Genomic DNA, 23,641 nt, shown 5'->3' with positions numbered 1-23,641 from the left:
ACGTCCAGAAGTTCCATTTCCTCCTGTAAAACATAAGGCCAAAACGAAAAGCTATGTGCCTTAGCTGTGTGAGGACACACCAGCTGTGATCCTACATTCATGATTATTTGATGAAAGCATGAGGTTTCAGTTTCAGCCTCTCCTGTTCTGCACCTGAACCAGGTGCTCAATAATTCAGCACACCAATGAAAAATGTCTAAACCCTTCACTCTGAACTGTGTGAGATACAGTTCTAAGAACAGAAACCAAGCCTTATAGCATCAAGAACACTCTCTGAGAAAACATGGAAGAGTCATCCTTGAAGAAACAAGAGTCAAGGCATGAGAGCAAGCAAAGGAAGGTGAGGTTTAAGCTGGCGTCGTCGTACAGTGGCCGTGTGTTGAAGCATGTGTATGAGGACGGCCAGGAGCTGGAGAGTCCAGAGGAAAAGTACCCTCACAGTTTTATTGACGCTAAGACCCCTCAGCATCTGGACATAGAGCAGCTTTGCAGTTTTGGGGAGACACAGGATCAGGATTTAAACCCTCCTACAGCTCATATAGCCCAGAGGATCAATGTTTACAGGGGACTGAGTGGATACAAGCCGTCAGCATATAACAATCTGCAAGATGAACAAGTGAGTCTTGGTAACACAGCTAAGCTTTTCACCTATTTCAAATGACCAGGAGTTTTGCTTTGAATGACTCGTTAAGTATATAAATTATTTATTTACAGGATGTAAATGCATGTTAACCTCTGGGTGTATAACCTAGCAAAAGTCAGTGTTCCAATAATTAAAATAAGAGGTGTGGGTCGTAAATATGCCCTTATAAAAATGCACAAACAGTATAAATATCTAATGAAAGACAAAACTTAGTGTTACTATTCTTTCTGGATGTAGTTGTCATTCAAAGATCACAAAAAGCACAATGTTCAATGCAGTAGAACATAAAAACAAGGGTAACACTAAATACATGCAGTAAGACCTAGGGTCTGTCTAAAAACCTAGTGAGCTCTACATAATTGGCTACCTACGGCATCCTATGTGCGCTCCAGAGGAGAAGCCTTTCTAAATTCTTAGATACTTAAAAATGCTGCTTACTGAGATGCCTTATTCTGATCGATATTCTGACTGAATAACCAGAGAGCTGTGTGTACCTCCTCATCTGTGAAGGCAATTTCAGCATTCAGTGTGAAAGCAAGTAAGCAAGCAGAGTTGTTTTTAAATGCAAGTAATTCTCATTAATTTGGGGTTTGTTAGTGACAATGTAACAGTTTTTGATACAAAGAGAAGATGTTAGCTGGCATGCTAGTGGGTTGTGTCGCCTCATCCTATTAGTTTAAATCGGCAATGTAATCACTGTCTAGCAGTGGCGATTTCTCTAAGACTGCAAGGGAAGCTCAGCTTCCCCTAAAATGTCAAAAATTAAATGGTCAAATATGTACAGTTGTGTTAACATTTCATTGACTACAAATGCGTTAGAACACGTTCATCTCGAAGACGAGTTCGTTCAGAATCAGCTACTTATCACAAATCGACTGACTCGATTTTGTTAACTTCTCATACATTCCCATAGCGTCAGTGCATTTGCCCGTAGAAGCTGAGCGTCTATTCACTTCAACGGGACTGCATGGAACGGTTTTTTTAATTGCTTCGAAACTCGCCCGTCATTGGATAAATGCCACAATTTTGTCCCGCCCCCAGATGCTGAGCATCTCTGGGGGTGAATGGAGCTGTGGGCGGGTCTGGACGCGGAGCTTCTGCAATATGATTGGAAAATCAGTCGAAAGGCTGAATCCCATTTTGATTGACAGCTATTTTCAGATCTACACCATCACTTGATCACTGAGAGCTTCAGTCCCATCGCAGATTTTGCGAGTGAAGTCAAAGGACAAACTGCAACCCATTTCTTGGTATTTGCTTGGTGAAATTACTTGAACATTTTCATTGTTCATTGTGTACAGTGGGGCCAAAAAGTATTTAGTCAGCCACTGATTGTGCAAGTTCTCCTACTTAGAAAGATGAGAGAGGTCTGTAATTTTCATCATATGTACACTTCAACTATGAGAGACAAAATGAGAAAAAAAAATCCAGAAAATCACATTGTAGGATTTTTAAAGAATTTTTTTGTAAATTATGGTGGAAAATAAGTATTTGGTCACCCACAAACAAGCAAGATTTCTGGCTCTCACAGACCTGTAACTTCTTCTTTAAGAAGCTCTTCTGTCCTCCACTCGTTACCTGTATTAATGGCACCTGTTTGACCTCGTTATCTGTATAAAAGACACCTGTCCACAGCCTCAACCAGTCAGACTCCAAACTCAACCAAGGCCAAGACCAAAGAGCTGTCGAAGGACACCAGGAAGAAAATTGGAGACCTGCACCAGGCTGGGAAGAGTGAATCTACAATAGGCAAGCAGGTTGGTGTGAATAAATCAACTGTGGGAGCAATTGTAAGAAAATGGAAGACATACAAGACCACTGATAATCTCCCTCGATCTGGGGCCCCACGCAAGATCTCATCCCGTGGGGTCAAAATGATCATGAGAACGGTGAGCAAAAATCCCAGAACTCCACGGAGGGACCTGATGAATGACCTGCAGAGAGCTGGGACCAAAGTACTAAAGGCTACAATCAGTAACACACTACGCCGAGAGGGACTCAAATCCTGCAGTGCCAGGCGTGTCCCCCTGCTTAAGCCAGTACATGTCCAGGCCCGTCTGAAGTTTGCCAGAGAGCATATGGATGATCCAGAAGAGGATTGGGAGAATATCATGTGGTCAAATGAAACCAAAATGGAACCTTTTGGTAAAAACTCAACTCGTCGTGTTTGGAGGAAGAAGAATGCTGAGTTGCATCCCAAGAACACCATACCTACTGTGAAGCATGGGGGTGGAAACATCATGCTTTGGGGCTGTTTTTCTGCAAAGGGGACAGGACGACTGATCCGTGTTAAGGGAAGAATGAACGGGGCATGTATCGTGAGATTTTAAGCCAAAACCTCCTTCCATCAGTGAGAGCATTGAAGATGGAACGTGGCTGGGTCTTCCAGCATGACAATGATTCCAAACACACCGCTCGGGCAACGAAGGAGTGGCTCCGTAAAAAGCATTTCAAGGTCCTGGAGTGGCCTAGCCAGTCACCAGACCTCAACCCCATAGAAAATTTGTGGAGGGAGTTGAAAGTCCGTGTTGCCCAGCGACAGCCCCAAAACATCACTGCTCTAGAGAAGATCTGCATGGAGGAATGGGCCCAAATACCAGCTACAGTGTGTGCAAACCTGGTGAAGACTTACAGGAAACGTTTGACCTCTGTCATTGCCAACAAAGGTTATGTTACAAAGTATTGAGTTGAACTTTTGTTATTGACCAAATACTTATTTTCCACCATAATTTACAAATAAATTCTTTAAAAATCCTACAATGTGATTTTCTGGATTTTTTTTTCTCATTTTGTCTCTCATAGTTGAAGTGTACCTATGATGAACATTACAGACCTCTCTCATCTTTCTAAGTAGGAGAACTTGCACAATCAGTGGCTGACTAAATACTTTTTGGCCCCACTGTAAATAAAACACACTCATAGTATTTGTTTCAGTTTAACATAATTTCAACATTTCCGTGTTCAAGTTCAGGCCATTTTCTTGAAAAGGAACGGAGGGCAGAATTTATGTATAAATAAATTGAAAAATTTTATGATGTAAGCCAACATAGAGCTTCCCCTCTTTGAAAGACCAGCAGCCACCACTGCTGTCTAGGTAGTATAGGTCTAAATAATTTGCCTTCTAAAGTTCGATATTGGTTAGAATCTTCTCTACTTAGGCTGTGGACAGCAAGGCTGCTTTGAAGGTTTTTAGACAGACCCTTAGTTATTTAGTATATGTCCACATAAATACAACAATAAACATTATTAGTGCCTTTACATGAAACTCTGCAAACTGCTTTTGTGCTGGCTATGCCACTGTTTCCTGTGGAATGAGATGGTGCTGCTTACCTTGTCCAGTATCTTGAGTGTCATGCACTGTGCATATCAACTGCTTTGACACTCTGTTCTTACCTCTTGTCAGAGGACAAAAAAGTCAGCGGATTGAACTTTGACCCAGTTAGCTGTTTGCAACTGTATGTTAAATTAAATTCACAGTGGTGCTTCTAGATGGATGGATGGATGCATTGATGAATGAATGAATGCATGGATGGATGTATGGATGAATGCATAAATGGGTAAATGCATGGATGTATGGATAAATGGATGGATGAATGCATGGATGGATGATGCATGGATAAATGGATGGATGGATGGATGAATGCATGGATGGATGATGCATGGATAAATGGGTGAATGCATTGATGTATGGATGAATGGATGGATGCATGGATAAATGGGTGAATGGATGGATGCATGGATGGATGAATTGGTGTGTGGAAAGATAGATGGATGAATGCATGGATGGATGAATTGGTGTGTGGATAGATAGATGGATGAATGCATGGATGGATGAATTGGTGTGTGGATGGATGGATGGATGAATGGATACTGTAAATGCACAGATGGATGCATGGATGGATGGATGAATGCATGGATGGATGGGTGCATGAATAAATGGGTGAATGGATGAATGCATGGATGGATGGATAATTGAATGTATGAATTGTTGGATGGATGGATGAATTGTGTGTGAAAGGATGGATGGATTGATGGATAATTGGATGTATGAATTAGTGTGTGGATGGATGGATGGATGTGAACTTTATTGATCCCGAAGGAAATTAAAGCAATGTTTACTGGCATGCACCTTCTAAAAAAGTTTAAAATAAACTTTTCTTGCTTTGATATCCAAGGTTAAAGACAAGACAACTGTAATATCTAGGCATAATTAAGAACTTGTGCTGATAATGAGCTATGTCATTATGTCAAGCACTATCATTGTAAATTAAGTTATTCTGTGAGAGTAACTTTGTTGCAAATCATAAGACATTCCCTGTCAGGCTTTCTGACCTTCATAATAATGCATTTTATTAATGGCATTAGTTATTTAAAGCAACAATGTTATGTTTTGCATAACATTATTTTCTCATTTATTAACAATTTGCATTATTTAACTTTATAATTTTTTTGGCTGGGTCTCTGTAGGCTCCAGTTTTAGACTTTGGAAAGATCATCATCTATACCAGCAACCTGAAAATCATTCGGTCTCCCAATAGAAAGAGTGAACGTGGTTCAAGCCGCCATCGTAGTCGAGGGGAGGGAGGAGAGGCCTCACCAGGCAGAGAGTCCAGATCCAAAGAAAGACGAAGATCGAAAAGTGGCCAGAAAGAGCGGAGAAGTCCTACTCCCACTGTCCAACTAAATGAAAGCCCTACTGCAAAAGAAAAGGTACTTACATCTAAGAACAAATCTAAATGGTGGTATAAGGTTATTAATATTCTAGCTGTTTAATATATTCTAGCTTCTTTTTTTCTCAGAGCCCCCATCACCCTCCCTTATCACACATACACAGACCAAAGGAATAAAGTGACCAATTGCAAATCTTTATTGGCAAAAATTTACATTAATTAAAGTTTATATATCAGGCATAACATACGACTACGACCACCTTCCTAATATTGTGTTGGTCCCCATTTTTCTGCCAAAACAGCCCTGACCCGTCGAGGCATGGAGTCTGACACCTTTCTGTCAGAACCAGCATTAACTTCTTCAACAATCTGAGCTACAGTAGCTCGTCTGTTGGACCGTCGCTCCCCATGTGTATCAATGAGACTTGGCTGCCCATGACCCTGCCGCCGGTTTACCACTGTTCCTTCCTTGGACCACTTTTGATAGATACTGACCACTGCAGACTGGGAACACCCAACAAGAGCTGCAGTTTTGTAGATGCTCTGACCCAGTCGTCTAGCCATTACAATTCAGCCCTTGTCAAACCCGCTCAAATCCTTACGCTCGCCCGTTTGTCCTGCTTCTAAAACATCAACTTTGAGGATAAAATGTTCACCTGCTGGCTAATATATCCCACCCACTAACAGGTGCCGTGATGAAAAGATAATCAGTGTTATTCACTTCACCTGTCAGTGGTCATAATGTTATGCCTGGTCAGTATATACAGTAGCTGCCACAAAAAACTGGTACTGTAGCAGCTAGTGGTGACACCATAGTGGTATGGGGTTTGTTTATCTGGCATTCCATGGGCCCCCTGGTATGTGTGTCTTTCTGGCGAGTCCTTTCCCTCACACATGTCTAGAGACGCCAAATTATAGTATTAGACTTGAGTACCTGTTTTTCTGCCACTGTATTATTATGTACACATTTCTTTTATCTTTTCAAGACAGCTACAAATTTTGCTAATAATCAAACATTAGCTAGACCTGTTTTCTTTTAACTCAACTGAACAGACCTGTACACACACATCCTAACCAAAAGAATAATAACGATTTATTAAGAGCGTAACAGGTGATTAATTAGCACCTTTTGAAACAGCTTTGCAGTATGTGAAATTACAATAAATAACAACAACACACAGTGACAAGAACAATCAATAACTTTACATTTTAAACTCTGTGTCCTCTTGTTCATTCATGAACTAATAGCCAACTTAAGCCTGCATACCTCTGACCAGAGATGGGATGTCAGATGTGATGCTAGTGACAGCCAGCCTAAAGTCTTGGTGGATGCTGAGCTTCTTACAGGCTTTTGTTTTTATGGTTACAAGGGCACTGAAGGCTGTCTCAGAAAGGAATAACCCTTGTAACTGTGTGTTTGGCCAGTCAGGATAAAACACCATGTTTTTTGACAATCTGAAACTTCTCTGAGGCTGGAAATGTATGGATCCATCACTCAATAACATCGGCAAAACAAGACTAAATGTTCTACAAAGCATGTGTATGTGGTGGGTAAACATTAAGACACAGGTGCATAAAGAGATGCATGCAGTGCCACCAACAGTGGAAATAGTATATCCACTTTTGACATTTTTTCCAACTCTATACTCCAGCGAACAAAAGCATCACAGGCGTCTTTACACTGTATGACATTTGATTCAAGACCCTGCATGCGCTTTTGTCCCATTCATTCAGACATTCAGCATACCTCTGTGTGTAGCAGTAGTTTTTGATGCACTTCATTTTCACACAGCTGGGCAATGAGTCTCTTGTTAGAAAGACAAGCCTTAATGAAGTTTACATCTTTAACAACAGTTGCCGGGGTGTTACTAAGCTCTTACAAAGGTTTTCACTGGCCAATGCTTGCCAATGTAGCATACAGTGGAAAACTGTGCACCCTAGGGCTTTTTCCTTTCTGTTTTTTGTTCATCACATGCAACAAGTTTCTCATAGGGAATTCTCATTGGATGAGAGTCCACAGCCATAAAAATTAAATAAAATATCGTGGCCTGTTGTTTTTATGGCTAGATTGGTAGACATAACAATTTCTTTTTCCAAGTCATCATTGTCGATATATTGTACATAAAAAATTAACATAGATTAATCTGACATTGTTTCATCCAACTGAATGACAAAGGAAACATTCCCAAGCCTCTCATGTGAATGATTTTCACAGTCTCTAGCCATTTTATCAATTCCGTCACTGACAGAGAGTGGGATGGTTTTCACTTTATCCACCACATGTGGGCCACCCAGCCTGTCTACAGTTTTCAGGCTGATGGGTTTAATTAGCTGTTTCCCAATATTGTTGGCTTTTTAGCTTTATCTATCAATAGTGAACACTCAGATGATGACTGTGGCTCGGTATAATGTATAAATCTACCTTCCCTCAAAAGCTTTGCTCATGTCTGTGGATCTTTTTGATAGTGTCTGACCTTCATCAATAGTCTCCTTGTGTCTCTGTTTCCTGGTGTTCATACTGTCATTAGCTAGCTTCTCGCAACAAATAACACATTCTGCTTCTGTCTTGTCCTTCAATAAAACCAAAGTTAGGGTTTACTTTTGAGATATAACCATACTTTCTTTTTTGATATTGAAAAAATATCAGCACTTGTATGTTTCTCTAGTTTTGTTTCATTAAAAAATAGTGATTCTCTGACTGCAGGGAAAGTAGGATTAGCCAGAGCAATCTAGTCAGGTGGCTGATCTGATAAAACTAAGACCGCATTTCATAGGGGTGTGCCTACTCATTTTAAGTTAAAATAATATTATAAACAGATGTTTTTATCCATTGGGAATATTTTCATTTTATTTAACCCAGAGCAACTCTGAGCAGACAAATCCTTTGCACTCAGACATTGCCCCCCTAGATTTTCTCACTGCCCCCCCCCCACCCCCCCCCCCCCCCCCACCCCCCCAGGCGTAATGCAAGCAAAGGCTATTTTTTATTATTATTATTATTATTATTATCTCTGAACCAATCACAAAAACATGTTTTGCTGTTCAGTGTGAAATTATTTCTTTGCTTATTTCTGATTGGCTCTTTGAGTCATATAAAACAGGCAGACTGCTTTGAGCAGCTCAGTAGAGCAGACATTGTGAACAGGAGAGGCGATACATATCAGGGCAATTTAAAACACTTCTTCAAGTTTAAACTCACTTCCACATGGTAACGTTTGCTTAATGTGGTGATTTGTTGCTTAATATTACTTACTTTTAATGTTTTTTTTATTAATGTTTATTTTTTATTAGCAGATAGCTGCTAGTTAGTAGCAGCTAATATGTCGGACTTAACTTTACTTGCAGGCAAAGCAGTCCAGAACCGGGGCTGGTTAAAAACAGGTTAGGAACCATGGCCATGGTTTATACTATAAAGACATTGTTTTTTTTTTTTTTCTTTGTAGCCCTTTATTTTGTAGCTTGTTGTACTTAAATGATAAAGATAAAATAAGTTCTTCTTATTATTATTATAGTTATTGTTGTCTTGGCTAAATAGATTACTGTAATAGTAATACATACAATAAAGTAATAATAAAAGTCTGTTGACCATGTTACAGACTGAACTGTCAGAGCAGTAATAAGCAAGTCTCTGTGGTAATTCATTTTTGGCAGTTTATATTAAATACATTATTTTTTTATGTTGATTTCTTAATGCATGCTCAATAATCCAGGTACACAAATACACAAAGTTGAATCAGTTCATCTGGACACAAGTTTGTTTAGAGATACGTTTCATCACTCATCCAAGTGACTTCTTCAGTCTGAGCTAGTGGTGAATACCCCAACCTTTTTAGGAAAGGGGGGCTGGGTTAAGTCTTCTGTTTCACAACCCAACATTAAAAAAAGTTGGGACAGTATGGGAATGCAAAAAACATTTATTGCAGACACCATGAACCCAAGATTTTTTTTAATATGTTTTATGAATAATAATGTATAAAGTTGGTACAAACATGCCTTTGTCCCATTTTTTAATATGTTGCAGGCATTCCATCTTTTAATAAGTTTTCAGTTAAATAAAAATTCAGAGATAGATTAATTATTAGATTAATAGATAGATTAATATTCTAGGACTTCCAGATTTAGAGGATAGTAAGAACATGATCATTTATTTGATAAATTAATTAAAAGATATACACAAAGTTTTTCCGTAATTGACTGTTTTGGATGCCATGGAATGTCTGTCTATCTATTTCCTCAGCTGCTCCTGTTAGGGGTCGCTGGCGGATCGTGATCCGCATTATTAATTTGCCCTTCCTGACACAACCCTCCCTATTTATCCGGGCTTGGGACCGGCACTACAATGCACTGGTTTATGCATCCTTGCAGCTAGGTACCTCTAGGACAATTCAGTGTCTCCAATTAGCCTGGCTGCATGTTTTTGGACTGTGGGAGGAAACCGGAGCAAACCCACGCAGACAAGGGGAGATCATGCAAACTCAGCACAGAAAGGACCCGGACCGCCCACCTGGGGATCGAACCCAGGACCTTCTTGCTGTGAGGCGAAAGCGCTACCCACTTAGCCACCGTGCTGCCCGGCCATGGAATGTCTGTAATATCCAGCATAACCATTAAAAAAAATTACCAGCATTTTCATTAAAACACCTAGTTTAGAAAAAATGGATGAATTTACTTACACTTACATCACACACTGCTAACTATCCATTCCCACCATGCTAGCAAGGTCCTCACTTTAGCATACACATGAAGGAGAAAGGCTTAATTTGCATGTTGCCATATTTATGATGGATAAATTGTGCCTTTACTTTTATTGCCTGTACTTTCCATGCTTGATTCAACTCAGCCCCTCAGTCCAAGTGACCATTATGGAATGGAAATATCATTGAAGTGTCTACAAGTCTTCAGTCCAGGACTACTAATAAGCTTTTATCTTCTTCTTCTTAGTAGTATTATAATGTAAATTGGTAGATGCCAATGCTACCAGTGCAAATTTTGTTACGTATAGCAGTGGTTTTACATATTGTAATTTGTAACTTGTTATTTGTTTATTATTTTTTCATCTGCAGGAGATGGCTGGCTGTGAGCAGTGTGGGGGTTCAGGTACTGCCCCTTGTTCCTTGTGCCATGGCAGCAAACTGTCCATGCTGGCAAACCGCTTTAATGAATCCATTCGAGAGCTGCGCTGCCCAGCATGTAATCCCCATGGCCTGGAGCAGTGCCAGTCATGTGTTTAGTAATTTTATAGACTCAATACAAACAGTGTGAAAAAGACTGAATCAGAAGATGAAACTACAGTGTGTAATTCTGAATGCATTCCAGTGGTATGTAAAGCATGAAGTCATTTAACAAAAAAATGTATGAGAGTCTAAATAAAAACATTTCCAGATATTTTGTAAAATGCAATAAAAACAAGAATCTGTGCCTTGGTATTTTTTTTAACCCTTGTGTGGTGTTTGGGTCAGTGGGACCTGTTTTCAATGTTTACCAAAAGAAAAATGATGCTATTTATTACTATTTTAACCTCAGACTCCTTGTCTTTAGCTTATTTTGTGTGAAGAACATATAAAATAACACTTTTTTAATGAGTTCACACTGTACACCCCCTGTACACCCCCCCCCACATCTGGTATAAAAGTACAGGTATAAAAGTGTGTCCCTTTACTCTGTCCTACTACAACATGTCCTGCTGTGAGTGTGTGTGTCTCTGTGTGTGAGAGAGAGAGAGACAGAGTGCCAGACAGAGAGAGAGGCAGACAGACAGACAGAGAGAAACAGACAGAGACACACAGAGACAGACAAACAGAGAGACAGGCAGAGAGACAGAGAGAGAGAAACAGGCAGAGACAGACAAACAGATAGATAAAAACAGACAGACAGGCAGAAACAGACAGGAAGGCAGGCAGTCAGAGAGAGAGAGAGGCAGACATACAGAGAGACATACTGATACAGAGAGAGAATCAGACAGACAGAGACACAGACAGAGAGACAGACAGACACAGCATACATGCATCAAAATGAATGTATGCAACACACACACAAACAGTAAAGCTGACTCTCATGTGTTGTATAGGCTAGCATGAATAGACTGTGTTCAGTGGGACTGATGTGTAGACTGATATAGATACTGTATCTGTTCAGGCTGATGTTTCTTAGACTGACAAATGTTTTACATTTCTTAATCAACTTTATTTAACTAATTTATTTATTTAATTTATTTAAATAAAGTATAAAGAATAGATTTCAAATGTTTTCACCGACCAACTTGATTGTATTTTGTGAATAAAAACAAATTTAGAATATGCCTGCAACATACTTTAGTGGAACAGAAGTTGGAATAAAAGCATATTCAACACCGTCTTGTCCATATCTATGTTAGATGATGAAAAACCACAGCCCATCTGAGTTTGCAAAGACAGAGCCTTTGGTGGACCTTCCTTATATCTCCCAATCATAAAACCCTCACCTGTTAGCAATTCACTTGCTCATTATAAACTTTTTAAAACAGTGTAACTTGAATATTTATTGCATTAATTTATTGGTTGAACTGTCTGGAACATGTAAAGCTTTGCAGACACTAAAATGCAGCATGTGTCCCTCATGTTTGCATTTTAAACGGATTTTAGTGCTCTTTTGTGCAAAATTATTTATATTCAGTAGAGGTTATTTATTATAGTCAGTGAGTGCTGGGCTATATAATTAGTCTCAGATTTATTTGTAACATATTTTGTGTTTTAAAAGTTGTAATTTTATAAAAAGGTCATAATCAGGTCTGCAAAATTACCCAGTTACCTACTTTTTGGTTATCCATGTTTATCACTATTTATGAAATGATGGTAGTGTTAATGTAAAGCACAGAGCTAGTAAGAAAACATTTAAGGGAATAGATGTGCAATTGGTCATTCTGGGTGACCCAGCTTATCCATTGCTCCCCTGGCTTATGAAGCTGTTCAGAATCCAGAAGGGTCACAGCTTCACAGCTTAACTTTAATCAATGGCTGCGTCAGCGCCATTGATTAGAAGCTTTGGGTGTCTCAAAAGGCAATAAAGGTGTCCTCTTAAACAAAATGAGACACGCATTACCTTTGTAAGCTGGATACTCTCGATCTGGTCTGTACTGTAAAACTTTTGTGACTCACAATTGAGAGTTGAATGAGGGGGACAACAATCCTTTCTCGAGCTCCAGGAATGGGCAACATTTCACTGCTTTCTCTACTCTGCCCATCATGGCTCTGCTTGTTGATGCTTCTACTCTATGGAACTTTTTTAATCAGGAGATGTATTCTGAACTGCAGCAGTTGGCTTACTTGCTTCTTCATAATTAGATGTGTTGTTAAAAGTTTTTCCTGCACATAACATAGATGACAAATATCTGAACTACTAAATCTATATGCCACAGAACACAGAATGGAAGTGTAAAGCCAACTAGCTGACAGGTGGCTTATCAATGACAGAATGCACAAACTTTACAAAGAAGATGCACTGATCTTTTTTTTTCCTTTTTCAGTCACTACAAAATACTTAAAGTTCTCTGAAAAGTTCTAATATATCGCCGTGAATCATTGTGCATTTCTGCCTAAAGGTTAAACCCCTGCTTCATCTATCCAAAGAGCTTTCTGAAAAACCCTGGTGGTTCAGTTATTTAGTCCATGGTGTTAACACTATTATTGTTTAGTGTTGCTTTAAAAGTAAAACCATGAATTGAGATTTTGTGAAGGTTAAAAAAAATCATCATGTCTTTTGTTTTTTCATTTAATTTTCATTTTCATCAGGTCACGGTTGTGGCAATGACCCTGTAAACTACGCCCCCTCAGGCATAGCCAATGATGTCTGTATAGAGAGTCAGCCAGCCGACTGCAACAACTGAGATTCGAACCTGGTGGTGGGCTAGTGTAAGAGACTGCAGATTCACCTGAGCACCTCCTTTTGTTTTTAGTCCTACATTTACAACTGTACCCCAAACTGGATGGAGAAATCTATTTTTACCTGGACTGTGGTGACAAGGGAATCTACCAATTCCCCTTGGTGAAATCTAATGTCAAATAAAAACAAGCAACTCCCTCTCGAAGCAAGTTTGCCAGTGCAAGATATTGAATTGAATTAAGACACCGCATTGTTTTTGTAGCTCTCCTACTCTCCATTTGCCCTCAAGGGATCCTTTGACAATTGTCGGGCAGTTTTCAAGGTGGACATGGTAAGCAATTCAATAACTTTGTGTCCTGTTTTAAATTGACTATTGTAATGCTGTAGCTGCTTTTTCTGAATCTTTAGATCCAGGATAAGTACCTTGTTTTTAAAGTTCACATAGTGTACATCAGATCTATTTTTTTTTTCTTAACCAAAATGAATGTTTAAATTAGTTAACAGAAATACTTTATTTGAAACTAGGCACACAAAAACGGCCAATTAATGGGAGTGTGGATTGGATTTATTCTAACTATGCACTAAAATAAAGGCTCATTTATTTTATTAAAACAGGGAATCTATGTTGATACCCAAAAATTATTGTCTACAGAGCTTAAAATCTTATAACTTACAATCATCATTGTTTTAAATGTAGAGAAACATGTTTACAGATTGTATGACTTATATATCATACGTATTATATTAATATTTCTTATGACTGGTCACATGAATTAAACTGATATATTTTCAATGTACACCATGATTAAAAAAGTATAAAGGAAGTACACAGTCATTCGCTGAAAATATGTGGGTTTTACCAAAAAGTCTGGGCCAAAAAACCAAGAAATTTGAATCTGTCAAGTAGATGGGTCAAAAATCACACCACAGTTGTGCCAGAAACTTATTATTGGCTATTGTCTGGTCAACTTAATTTCATTTGTTAATAAACAACCATTCATGCATTTCACCAACACATTCAGAAAAAGTTGACATAGGCAATTTGTAATGAGGTAAAAAAAAACTAAATAATGATGTGATTCCAAACAAATTTTTTTAGAAAATGGACGCCGTGTGCTCTGGACCAAAGACAAAAAGGACCATCCAGACTGTTATCAGCAACAAGTCCAAAAGCCAGTGTCTGTCATGGTATGGGGCTGTGTCACTGCCCTTGGCAAAGGTCATTTACACTTCTGTTATGGCAGCGTTAATGCAGAAAAGTACATCTAGATCTAGTAGATCTTAGAGCAACATATGCTGCCTTCAAGACGTCATCTTTTCCAGGGACGCCCATTCATTTTTCAACAAGACAATGCAAATCCACATACTGCACACATTACAAAGGCATGGCTGCGGAAGAAGAGGGTACAGGTACTGGGCTGGCCTGCCTGCAGTCCTGACCTGTCCCCAATAGAGAATGTGTGGAGAATTTTTAAAGAAAAATGTGACAACGTCGACCCCGTACTGTTATACATCTTAAGACGTGTTTGCAGGAAAAATGGGACAAAATAAAACCTGATACACTAAATCACTTGGTATTTAAGTGTGGTGAAAAGGAATGGCAACATTACAAAGTGGTAAATGCTTTACTGTCTCAGCTGTGTTGCTGGCCTGAAATAAAGGAATGGATGTTTATTTATACATCAACCAGACAAAACATGCAATATCTCAGGTTTGTCCTGTCTGCAATGAAATAAAAGGCAAAGTAAATGTAAGAAACTTTGTGTTTTTTTTTTATTATTTGCATTTGTCATGCTGTCCCAACTGTTTCTGATTTGGGGCAAGGGTGAAAGTCTAAGCTGAACACCATGATCTTCGATCTTTCAGATGGCACTGCATCAAGAACCCTAATTTACTAATAGCCTGCCAGAAAGTATAAACACAACAATGACAACCCTATACTGGACAAAATAATGCCTAAAACACTTTATTGCTTGGTATCCTTGGAGTGCTGTGAGAAGGAATGGCAAAATTACGAAGTGGTAAATGCTTTACCGTCCCAACTTTTTTTGGAATGTGTTGCAGGCCTGAAATGGATGAATGGATGTTTATTAATAAATGTTATTTTAAAACATGAATTGTCTTGGGTTCATACTGTCTGCAATAAAATAAGAGTCAAAGTAAATGTAAAACTATGTTATTATTATTATTATTATTACATTTTATATTATAACAACAGAAATAAAAAAAACACTTTATTCCACTGTGTGCAAGAATAGATGTGGTAAATATGTGTAAATATTAGGGCTGTCACACGATTAAAATTTTTAATCGCGATTAAAGAACCAAATTAATTGTGATTAATCGACTGCAAAAATAACTAAGCACAATTTGAACAGTTATGCACATTTTTATTGCAAGAACATGTTTACTAATAAAAAAATAATAAAATTATGATAAAATTATTAAATCTAAATTATCTTTAGAAAGCCAGCCAACGCCTATAGTTGTTAACAGCTACCCATCTTTCAGCCAGTTATTTAAAATGACATCTGTTCACATGATCTGACAAAAATGAGGATCTTTTCCTGTTGGTAACCCTGCCACTGAAAGCACACACTCAGGTACTGATAAGAACCATTTCTAGATGCAACATGTATAACGTCATGTAGACCCACATCATTAACTATGTTAAAGCATCTACAGTCCATTGCGATCCATTTAACACCAGTGTTTGTAATGTTCCCACGACGTGTATAGTTCATGGGCTTTCCATCCAAATTCCTCTGAAATAAAGTTGTCTGAGCTCATTTAGCCTGTAACGTGTAAACGTGACGAGACTAGAGACTGAATGTTTATATATACAAGTAATAAAATAAAGACAAACATAAAGTCTATCAAGTGTTTGGCAGCTACAAACTGTCACAACTGCTTCAGTAGCCATTGGCATAGGTTCTCTGAAACTTTCTCCAAATAATATTGTGGGGAGGTTTCTCCAAATAAGTGGAGGTTTCTGTCTAACATGTGGTTCCAATATAGGTCTAAATTTGGTCTGATTGCCACTGCATATGATTTTCATAATTGTCCTTTTTATGAAACCACTCAGTGACCTCTAATGCCCTTGTGGCTTAATGGAAACATTTTACAGTCATGTTTTAAATTCTATTAAAAAGCTTTTATAGAAAACTAAGAGTGATTATAGCAGAAACGTCAGGACTAACTCTATGCTCATGTCTATGAATATAAAATAAAATGTTAAATAAACATATACAGTATATGTTATTTTCATTTCTACATACACCGATCAGGCATAACGTTATGACCACCTTCCTAATATTGTGTGTTGTCCAGCTTTTGCTGCCCCATACGCAACAAACTGTGATGCACTGTGTATTCTGACACCTTTCTATCAGAACGTGCATTAACTTCAGCAATTTGAGCTACAGTAGCTTATCTGTTGGGGCAAACCTTCGCTCCCCATGTGCATCAATGAGCCTTGGCCGCCCATGACCACCATTCCTTCCTTGGACTACTTTTGATAGATACTGACCACTGCAGACCGGGAACACCCCACAAGAGCTGCAGTTTTGGAGATGCTCTGACCCAGTCCTCTAGCCATCACAATTTGGCCCTTGTCAAACTCGTTCAAATCCTTATGCTTGCTCATTTTTCCTGGTCTAACACATCAACTTTGAGGATAAAATGTTCACTTGCTGCCTAATATATCCCACCCACTAACAGGTGTCGTGATGAAGAGATAATCTGTGTTATTCACTTCACCTGTGAATGGTTATAATGTTATGACTGGTCGGTGTACTTTGACTATAAGCAGAAATTTTATCTCCAGTCTCTCTCTTGGTTATGGCTTCTTTTTATTATGCTTGCTATTTTCATCCAGTTATTCAAAACCTTTTAAATTTTTTTAGCTTTGCTAACAGCATTGCAAAGTCCAAGTACAATAATGGCTGAACATCACCACTTCTGCTTCAGGTAGTTTGTATGATGGTACATTTCCCCACATCATACCGTCTGCTGTTAGGATATTATGTTTTAGGTAGCAACAGCAAAAGATAAAGCCATCCAAACACTGGCCATGCTATTTTAAACACTAATGCCTGGAGGAGGAAATAGTGACTGTCAAAGTGGACAGCAGTTTTAATTAAGATTGATGTCTGGTCAAAAAGCCAATATTCCATTTAAACAGAAATGCTATTATAGATAGCTACTAAACCTTTTTCATTTCAATTAGGTGGTGATGTATAAAGCATAGGAGCAGACTTTTTAGCAATACAGTCATCATCATTGAGGTACTCTTTAATCACAAAAGCAAAAACAATTGATTTTATTTCACAAAGAATCTATTTGTAAGTAAATATTGATCTAGAAAAGATTTGACAGTTTTCACAAATGTCTGTGCCAAAACATAAACAGTTTTCTAATTTAGACACAGCATTTAAAAAGTGATATTATTTATGTTTATTTGAAAAAAAATATGGCATGATAAATAGTTAATTTACATCCCCAAATCAGAAAAAGTTGGGACAGCATGGAGTTTCTTACATTTACTTCATTTAATTTATTAATAAACATCCATCCCTGCATTTTAGGCCTTTTAACACATTCCAAAAAAAGTTGGGACAGTAAAGCATTTACCACTTTGTAATGTTGCCATTCCTTTTCACCACACTTAAAAGACGTTTTGGCACCGAGGATACCAAGTGATTTAGTGTTTTAGGTTTAATTTTGTCCCATTCTTCCTGCAAACACATCTTAGAATGAGCAACAGTACAGGGTCGTCATTCTGTTGGGGACAGGTCAGGACTGCAGGCAGGCCAGTCCAGTACCCGTACCCTCTTCTTCCACAGCCATGCCTTTGTAATGTGTGCAGCATGTGGTTTTGCATTGTCTTGTTGAAAAATGCATGGACGTCCCTGGAAAAGATGACGTCTTGAAGGCAGCATATGTTGCTCTAAGATCTCAATGTAGTTTTCTGCATTGATGCTGCCATCACAGAAGTGTATATTACCTTTGCCAAGGGCATTGACACAGCCCCATACCATGACAGACCCTGGCTTTTGGACTTGTTGCTGTTGATTTTGGTCCTGAGTACACAGCATCCATTTTTTCTAAAAAAAGACCTGGAATGCTGATTCATCTGACCACAATACACATTTCCACTGTGTGATGGTCCATCCTAGATGTCTCAGAGCCCAGAGAAGTTGACGCTGCATCTGGACATGGTTAACATGAGGCTTCTTTTTTGCACAGTAAAGTTTTAAGTGACATTTGTGCATGTAACTCTGTATTGTAGTGCTTGACAAAGGTTTGCCAAAGTAATCCAAGTATTTTATTAGCATTTTCCATACTGTCTCAACTTTTTCTGATTTGGGGTCGTAACAGCCCCGGTTCAGGACTGCGTTGATTGGGGTGCGGGGGGGGGGGGGGGGGGGGGGGGTGAATAGCAAAACCAGTGCACACATAATCAGGCTAATAAATTACTTAACAAGAGAAGTACGAATAAGGAGAAGTTCTGGTGTTGATGTTTTTATTAAACAAGATTAATAAGGACAAATGCATAAATAAAATCAGCAAAAAGAGGGGAACGGTACAAACCCCATTTCCAAAAATGTTTTTGCAAAATGCAAATGAAAGTTTTGCAAAATGTAATAAAACGAAGAACTTGTAAATTGTTACATATATGGACTCTTTATTTAACTAAGAAAAGTAGAAATAAAATGTTCAATGTATTTAGCGTATTTTTCAATATAAACATATTCAGATTTTTATGCCTGGACAGAGGTGTGTTTACCCCTGTGTTCCATCACATTTTCTATTAATGAGAATTTTTAATAGTTTAAGAAATGAGAACACTTATTGTTGCAGTTTTGCAAGTAGAACTGGACAACTGCACAACAGGTGGGCCAGTAACAGGAAGTTTTTAGAAGAGAACAAAAAACTGAAACATAAACAGTTATTTTTCAAAAACAAAAGGGCATTTCAGGTTCCTTCCTCTGATTGCACGTAGACGTTCAAGAGGGGCAACACAGAGAACAAAGGATATTTAAATAAGGTTAAATAGAAATGGTAATTATGCACACTAGTATTATGCACACATAGTCACTAATTACTCCTATTTTTATCTCCCAATTTCCCCCTACCAATACAGTCATACACCGCACCTGCCGCGATAAAGATTCATTGTGTGCCCACATGCAAACGCACACACACATGCACACAAATATTAAGACTACAACAAACAGCCTTAACGATCTCGAATTGCATGGCAGTAATGTTACCAATCAATCCTCAACTGTACAGCAATAGTGGTATTAACATACACATGTGCTACCCATGACCATCAAAACATATAATGTATGTACAATCCACTGAGTTACTGGTTACTGGTGCATTTTGTCCTAGTAGATAATAAATAAACACAAGGTCATCTGCAAGTTAATTAAATGTAATTATAAGTAATTATTGTACCGTTAGAATTAATAACTGTGTATATTTTATATATTCCCAATTTCCTGGTTCTGTGACCTAATTTAGTAAATAATATTATATTAAATGTATTATAACCTATATGGCCAAAAGTAGCACCAGTGGCTAACAGGCATATGTAATTTATTTGATAAAATTAATTTAATGCTTAGCACTTTGTAGCACTAGTTTGGGGAAAGCAATTTTCCATTTTAGCATGGCTGTGCTCCTGTGCCTAAAGCCGGGGTTCAGAAAGGTATGGTTTGATGAGTTTGGTTTGGAGGAACTCCATTGGCCTCACAGAGCCCTAAATACCTTAAGAATAAACATTAATCATGAGCCAGGACTTCTCGTTCAACACATATTCCATTTTGATCAAAAGTTCTTACACACAAAGTCAGTTCTAGCTGCCGTTAAGGGACTGGGTGTGGATTCTGAATTGGATGTCAAACAAGATCATGGTTAGGTGTCTACTCTACATATATCTGGCTATATAGACTCTCTGTGCAATTAATTTGTATTTTATTATTTATGTATCACCAGATAGGATTAATGGCCTCCCAGAAACTAGAGGCATGAGGTCTCTAGCATTTAAACTGTAATTTATTCTGGACCAACTTATCACCAGGCACAACTAGTAAATGCGCTTTTGGCTCATCTTTTTGGATTAAATACCTTCTGAACGAGTGACTGAGCATGATTTTTTACGGTTGAGCCTGCCAAGTTTTGAGATGAGCAAAGAGAACGGATTTGTACTGGTACATCAGCTGCCACAAAATGTGGCTACAGCTCAAGATGCCATGGGTTTGTTCACAGATGGTGTATTTAGGAAAAATTAAAATACATGTTTTGAACAAGATAAGCCAACGGTGTAAAGGTTATGGTAAACTTCATTAAAAAAAAACAAAAAAACAAGGATTACTGTTATACACTCAGTCATCGTTTAAACACAACCTGCCCATTTCTACAATGAAAGCCAACAAAAACAATTTCTTACTCAATATTCCACTTAATTAATACTTTTTCAAGAACCAGTTTCTTAATACAATTTGCTATCTCAACCGTTTTACCCACTGGCACTTTCTTCAGAGGTTCTGGAAAGGAGTTATAGAAAGAAAAAAGGAAAAAAACTGAATTTAAACTGCTATAAATGATTAAGGATCTGTGATGTTTTACAGCATTTTCATCTCGAAAAGGTCTTAAAACCTTGTTAGAATACATGGCATAAAAGATGTTATGTACCAGCAAGCTACATCTGGTTAATTGCTAAACATATACATATATTTGTTTATGTATATAGAGAGAGAGATTTAGTGTTTCAGCTTTTATTTTGTCCCATTCTTCCTGCAAACACGTCTTAAGATGTGCAACAGTACGGGGTCGTCGTTGTCACATTTTTCATTCCAAAATTCTCCACACATTCTCTATTCTCTATGGCAGGCAGGCCAGTCCAGTACCCGTACCCTCTTCTTGTGCAGCCATGCCTTTGTAATGTGTGCAGCATGTGGTTTTGCATTGTCTTGTTGATAAACGCATGGATGTCTCTGGAAAAGATGACGTTTTGAAGGCAGCATATGTTGCTCTAAGATCTTAATGTACTTTTCTGCATTAATGCTGCCATCACAGAAGTGTTAATGACCTTTGCAAATGGCACTGACACAGCCCCATACCATGACAGACCTTGGCTTTTGGACTTGTTGCTGATAACAGTCTGGATGGTCCTTTTCATCTTTGGTTTGAAGCACACGGTGTCCATATTTTCCAAAAAAAGACCTGGAAGGCTGATTTATCTGACCACAATAGACGTTTCCACTGTGTGATGGTCCATCCTAGATGCCTTCGTGCCCAGAGAAGTCGATGTCGCTTTAGTACATGGTTAACATAAGGCTTCTTTTTTGCACAGTAAAGTTTTAAGTGGCATTTGCGCATGTAACTCTGTATTGTAGTGCTTGACAAAGGTTTGCCAGAATAATCCCTTGCTCATGTGGTTATATCAGCTATTGTTTATTATTTGTTTATTAGGATTTTAACGTCATGTTTTACACTTTGGTTACATTCATGACAGGAACGGTAGTTATTCATTACACAAGGTTTATCAGTTCACACAAGGTTATATCAAGCACAGTCTTGGACAATTTAGTATCTTCAATTCACCTCACTTGCATGTCTTTGGACTGTGGGAGGAAACCAGAGCACCCGGAGTAAACCCACGCAGACACGGGGAGAACATGCAAACTCCACACAGAAAGGACCCGGACCGCCCCACCTGGGGTTCAAACCCAGGACCTTCTTGCTGTGAGGCGACAGTGCTACCCACTTAGCCACCGTGCCGTCCGAGCTATTGTTGAGTGGAGGTTATTGATGCTGTGCCGTCTCAGGGATATGAACAATAGAAAAAAAGTAAATCTAGATTTAGATTTCATGAAGTGAATTTCAGGTCTGTGACACAATTATTCAAATTTTAATGTATTTTGGAAAATAGATTATAAATGATTAGCATACCATGGCCGAGATATAAATCAGTGGGGATGCAAATGAACTAGTTAGTTCTACATTTATTAATACAGATGTTTTCATTTGTTCAAATTACAGTACATATTGCTCAGACCCACTCAAAGTAAATGTAACCCATTTCTTATTCCCCCAAATGTTAATTAGCATTTGTTTATATTATTGTGCTGTCTGCACAAATGAATGTAATTTAATTCTTATAATTCAGCTAACACACTGCAACTAAATCTCGGGCTCTGACTAAACCACACAGATTAATATCACCGTTGAGCAATCAGAGAGTCCTCCACTGCGATTAGTGTCCAAATACACGGGTTAATTAGTAGGTTCTTGCAGGAAGCAGTGATGCAAAGAAATTCTTAACTCTGACAAAAAAACAACAAACACTAATGATTAGCTGTGTTATGACATGCAGGGTGCATAGCTCATTTGCTAAAAATTACAATTAACTCAAGGGAGGGGGGGATAAAGTGCTTAAATTCAAATTTCTTCATAAAGAACAATTCGATTTGCCTGGTTTATGCTTGTTCTCTCAAAAGATGTTTTTTTTTTCCTCTTAAAGGCTTCCAAAGCTTTTGCATGATTGTATAGGTGCTATGAATGGACATGGGTGTCTGGCACCAATATGTTAGCAGCAGATCCTTTAACTCCTGTAAGTTGCAAGGTGGGGCCTACATGGATTGGACTTGTTTGTCCAGCACATCCCACAGATGCTTGACTGAATTGAGATCTGGGGAAATTGGAGGCCAAGTCAACACCTCAAACTCGTTTTTTTGTTCTTCAAACCATTCCTGAAACATTTTTGCTTTGTGGCAGGGCGCATTATCCCGCTAAACAGCCCCGGTTCTGGACTGCTTTGCTTGGGGGGGCAGTAAAACCTAATGAGGGGGCATGTTGATAGTCATGTTTTTGAAGCCAGAAATATATTCAAGGCTTGATTTGTGCATGAATGATGACAGCCAAGCTATTGATACTGGCTTAAAGTGATGTATGAGGTAAAGAAATAAAAATGCATGTTTTCGAACTTAAACTTAAAACCCAATGATTAAAAAATACATGTTGATTATGTAAATGGAGAAAAAAGATTATCTAATTGTATTTCATTTTAATACGCCCCCTTAATTAAATTGCCATTAGTTCATTAGCCTAACCGCTAACGGCTAATAAAATAATTTAAGCAACACCTATGCAAGAGGTAAGTAACATTAAAGCAACGAAAAACCACAGTTAAGCAAATATTACCATGTGGAAGTCAGTTTAAACTCAGAAGAGTGTTTACCAGTATACCTGCCTCTCGCTCACACTAACAGAACATATACTGCCGAACTGAACTGTTTGGGGCAGTCTGCCGATTTTTATATGACTCAAAGAGCCAATCAGGAATAAGCAAGGAAATATCTTCACACTGTAAAACAAAATGCATTTTTGTGATTGGTTCAGAGATAATTTTAAAAATAGCCGTTGCTTGCATTGTGCTTGGGGGGGCAAAGACACAATT

At 38.3% G+C, this 23,641-nt stretch overlaps 1 protein-coding gene across 1 annotated transcript; it reads left to right on the top strand.

The window, feature by feature from the left end:
• The first annotated feature begins 283 nt into the window (after positions 1-283).
• LOC134330955 (glutaredoxin domain-containing cysteine-rich protein 2) lies at positions 284-10,576 on the top strand. The gene is made up of 3 exons (XM_063012262.1): positions 284-616; positions 5,111-5,353; positions 10,377-10,576. The coding sequence occupies exons 1-3, from the start codon at positions 284-286 to the stop codon at positions 10,542-10,544; spliced, it is 744 nt and encodes a 247-aa protein (XP_062868332.1). The 3' UTR covers positions 10,545-10,576.
• Positions 10,577-23,641: the final 13,065 nt, after the last annotated feature.

Source organism: Trichomycterus rosablanca, chromosome 16 (genome assembly GCF_030014385.1).
Source record: "Trichomycterus rosablanca isolate fTriRos1 chromosome 16, fTriRos1.hap1, whole genome shotgun sequence".
Classification (NCBI taxonomy): Eukaryota; Metazoa; Chordata; class Actinopteri; order Siluriformes; family Trichomycteridae; genus Trichomycterus; species Trichomycterus rosablanca.
The sequence above is the reverse complement of the archived record's forward strand: the minus strand, read 5'-3'. Positions and strand labels throughout refer to the sequence as shown.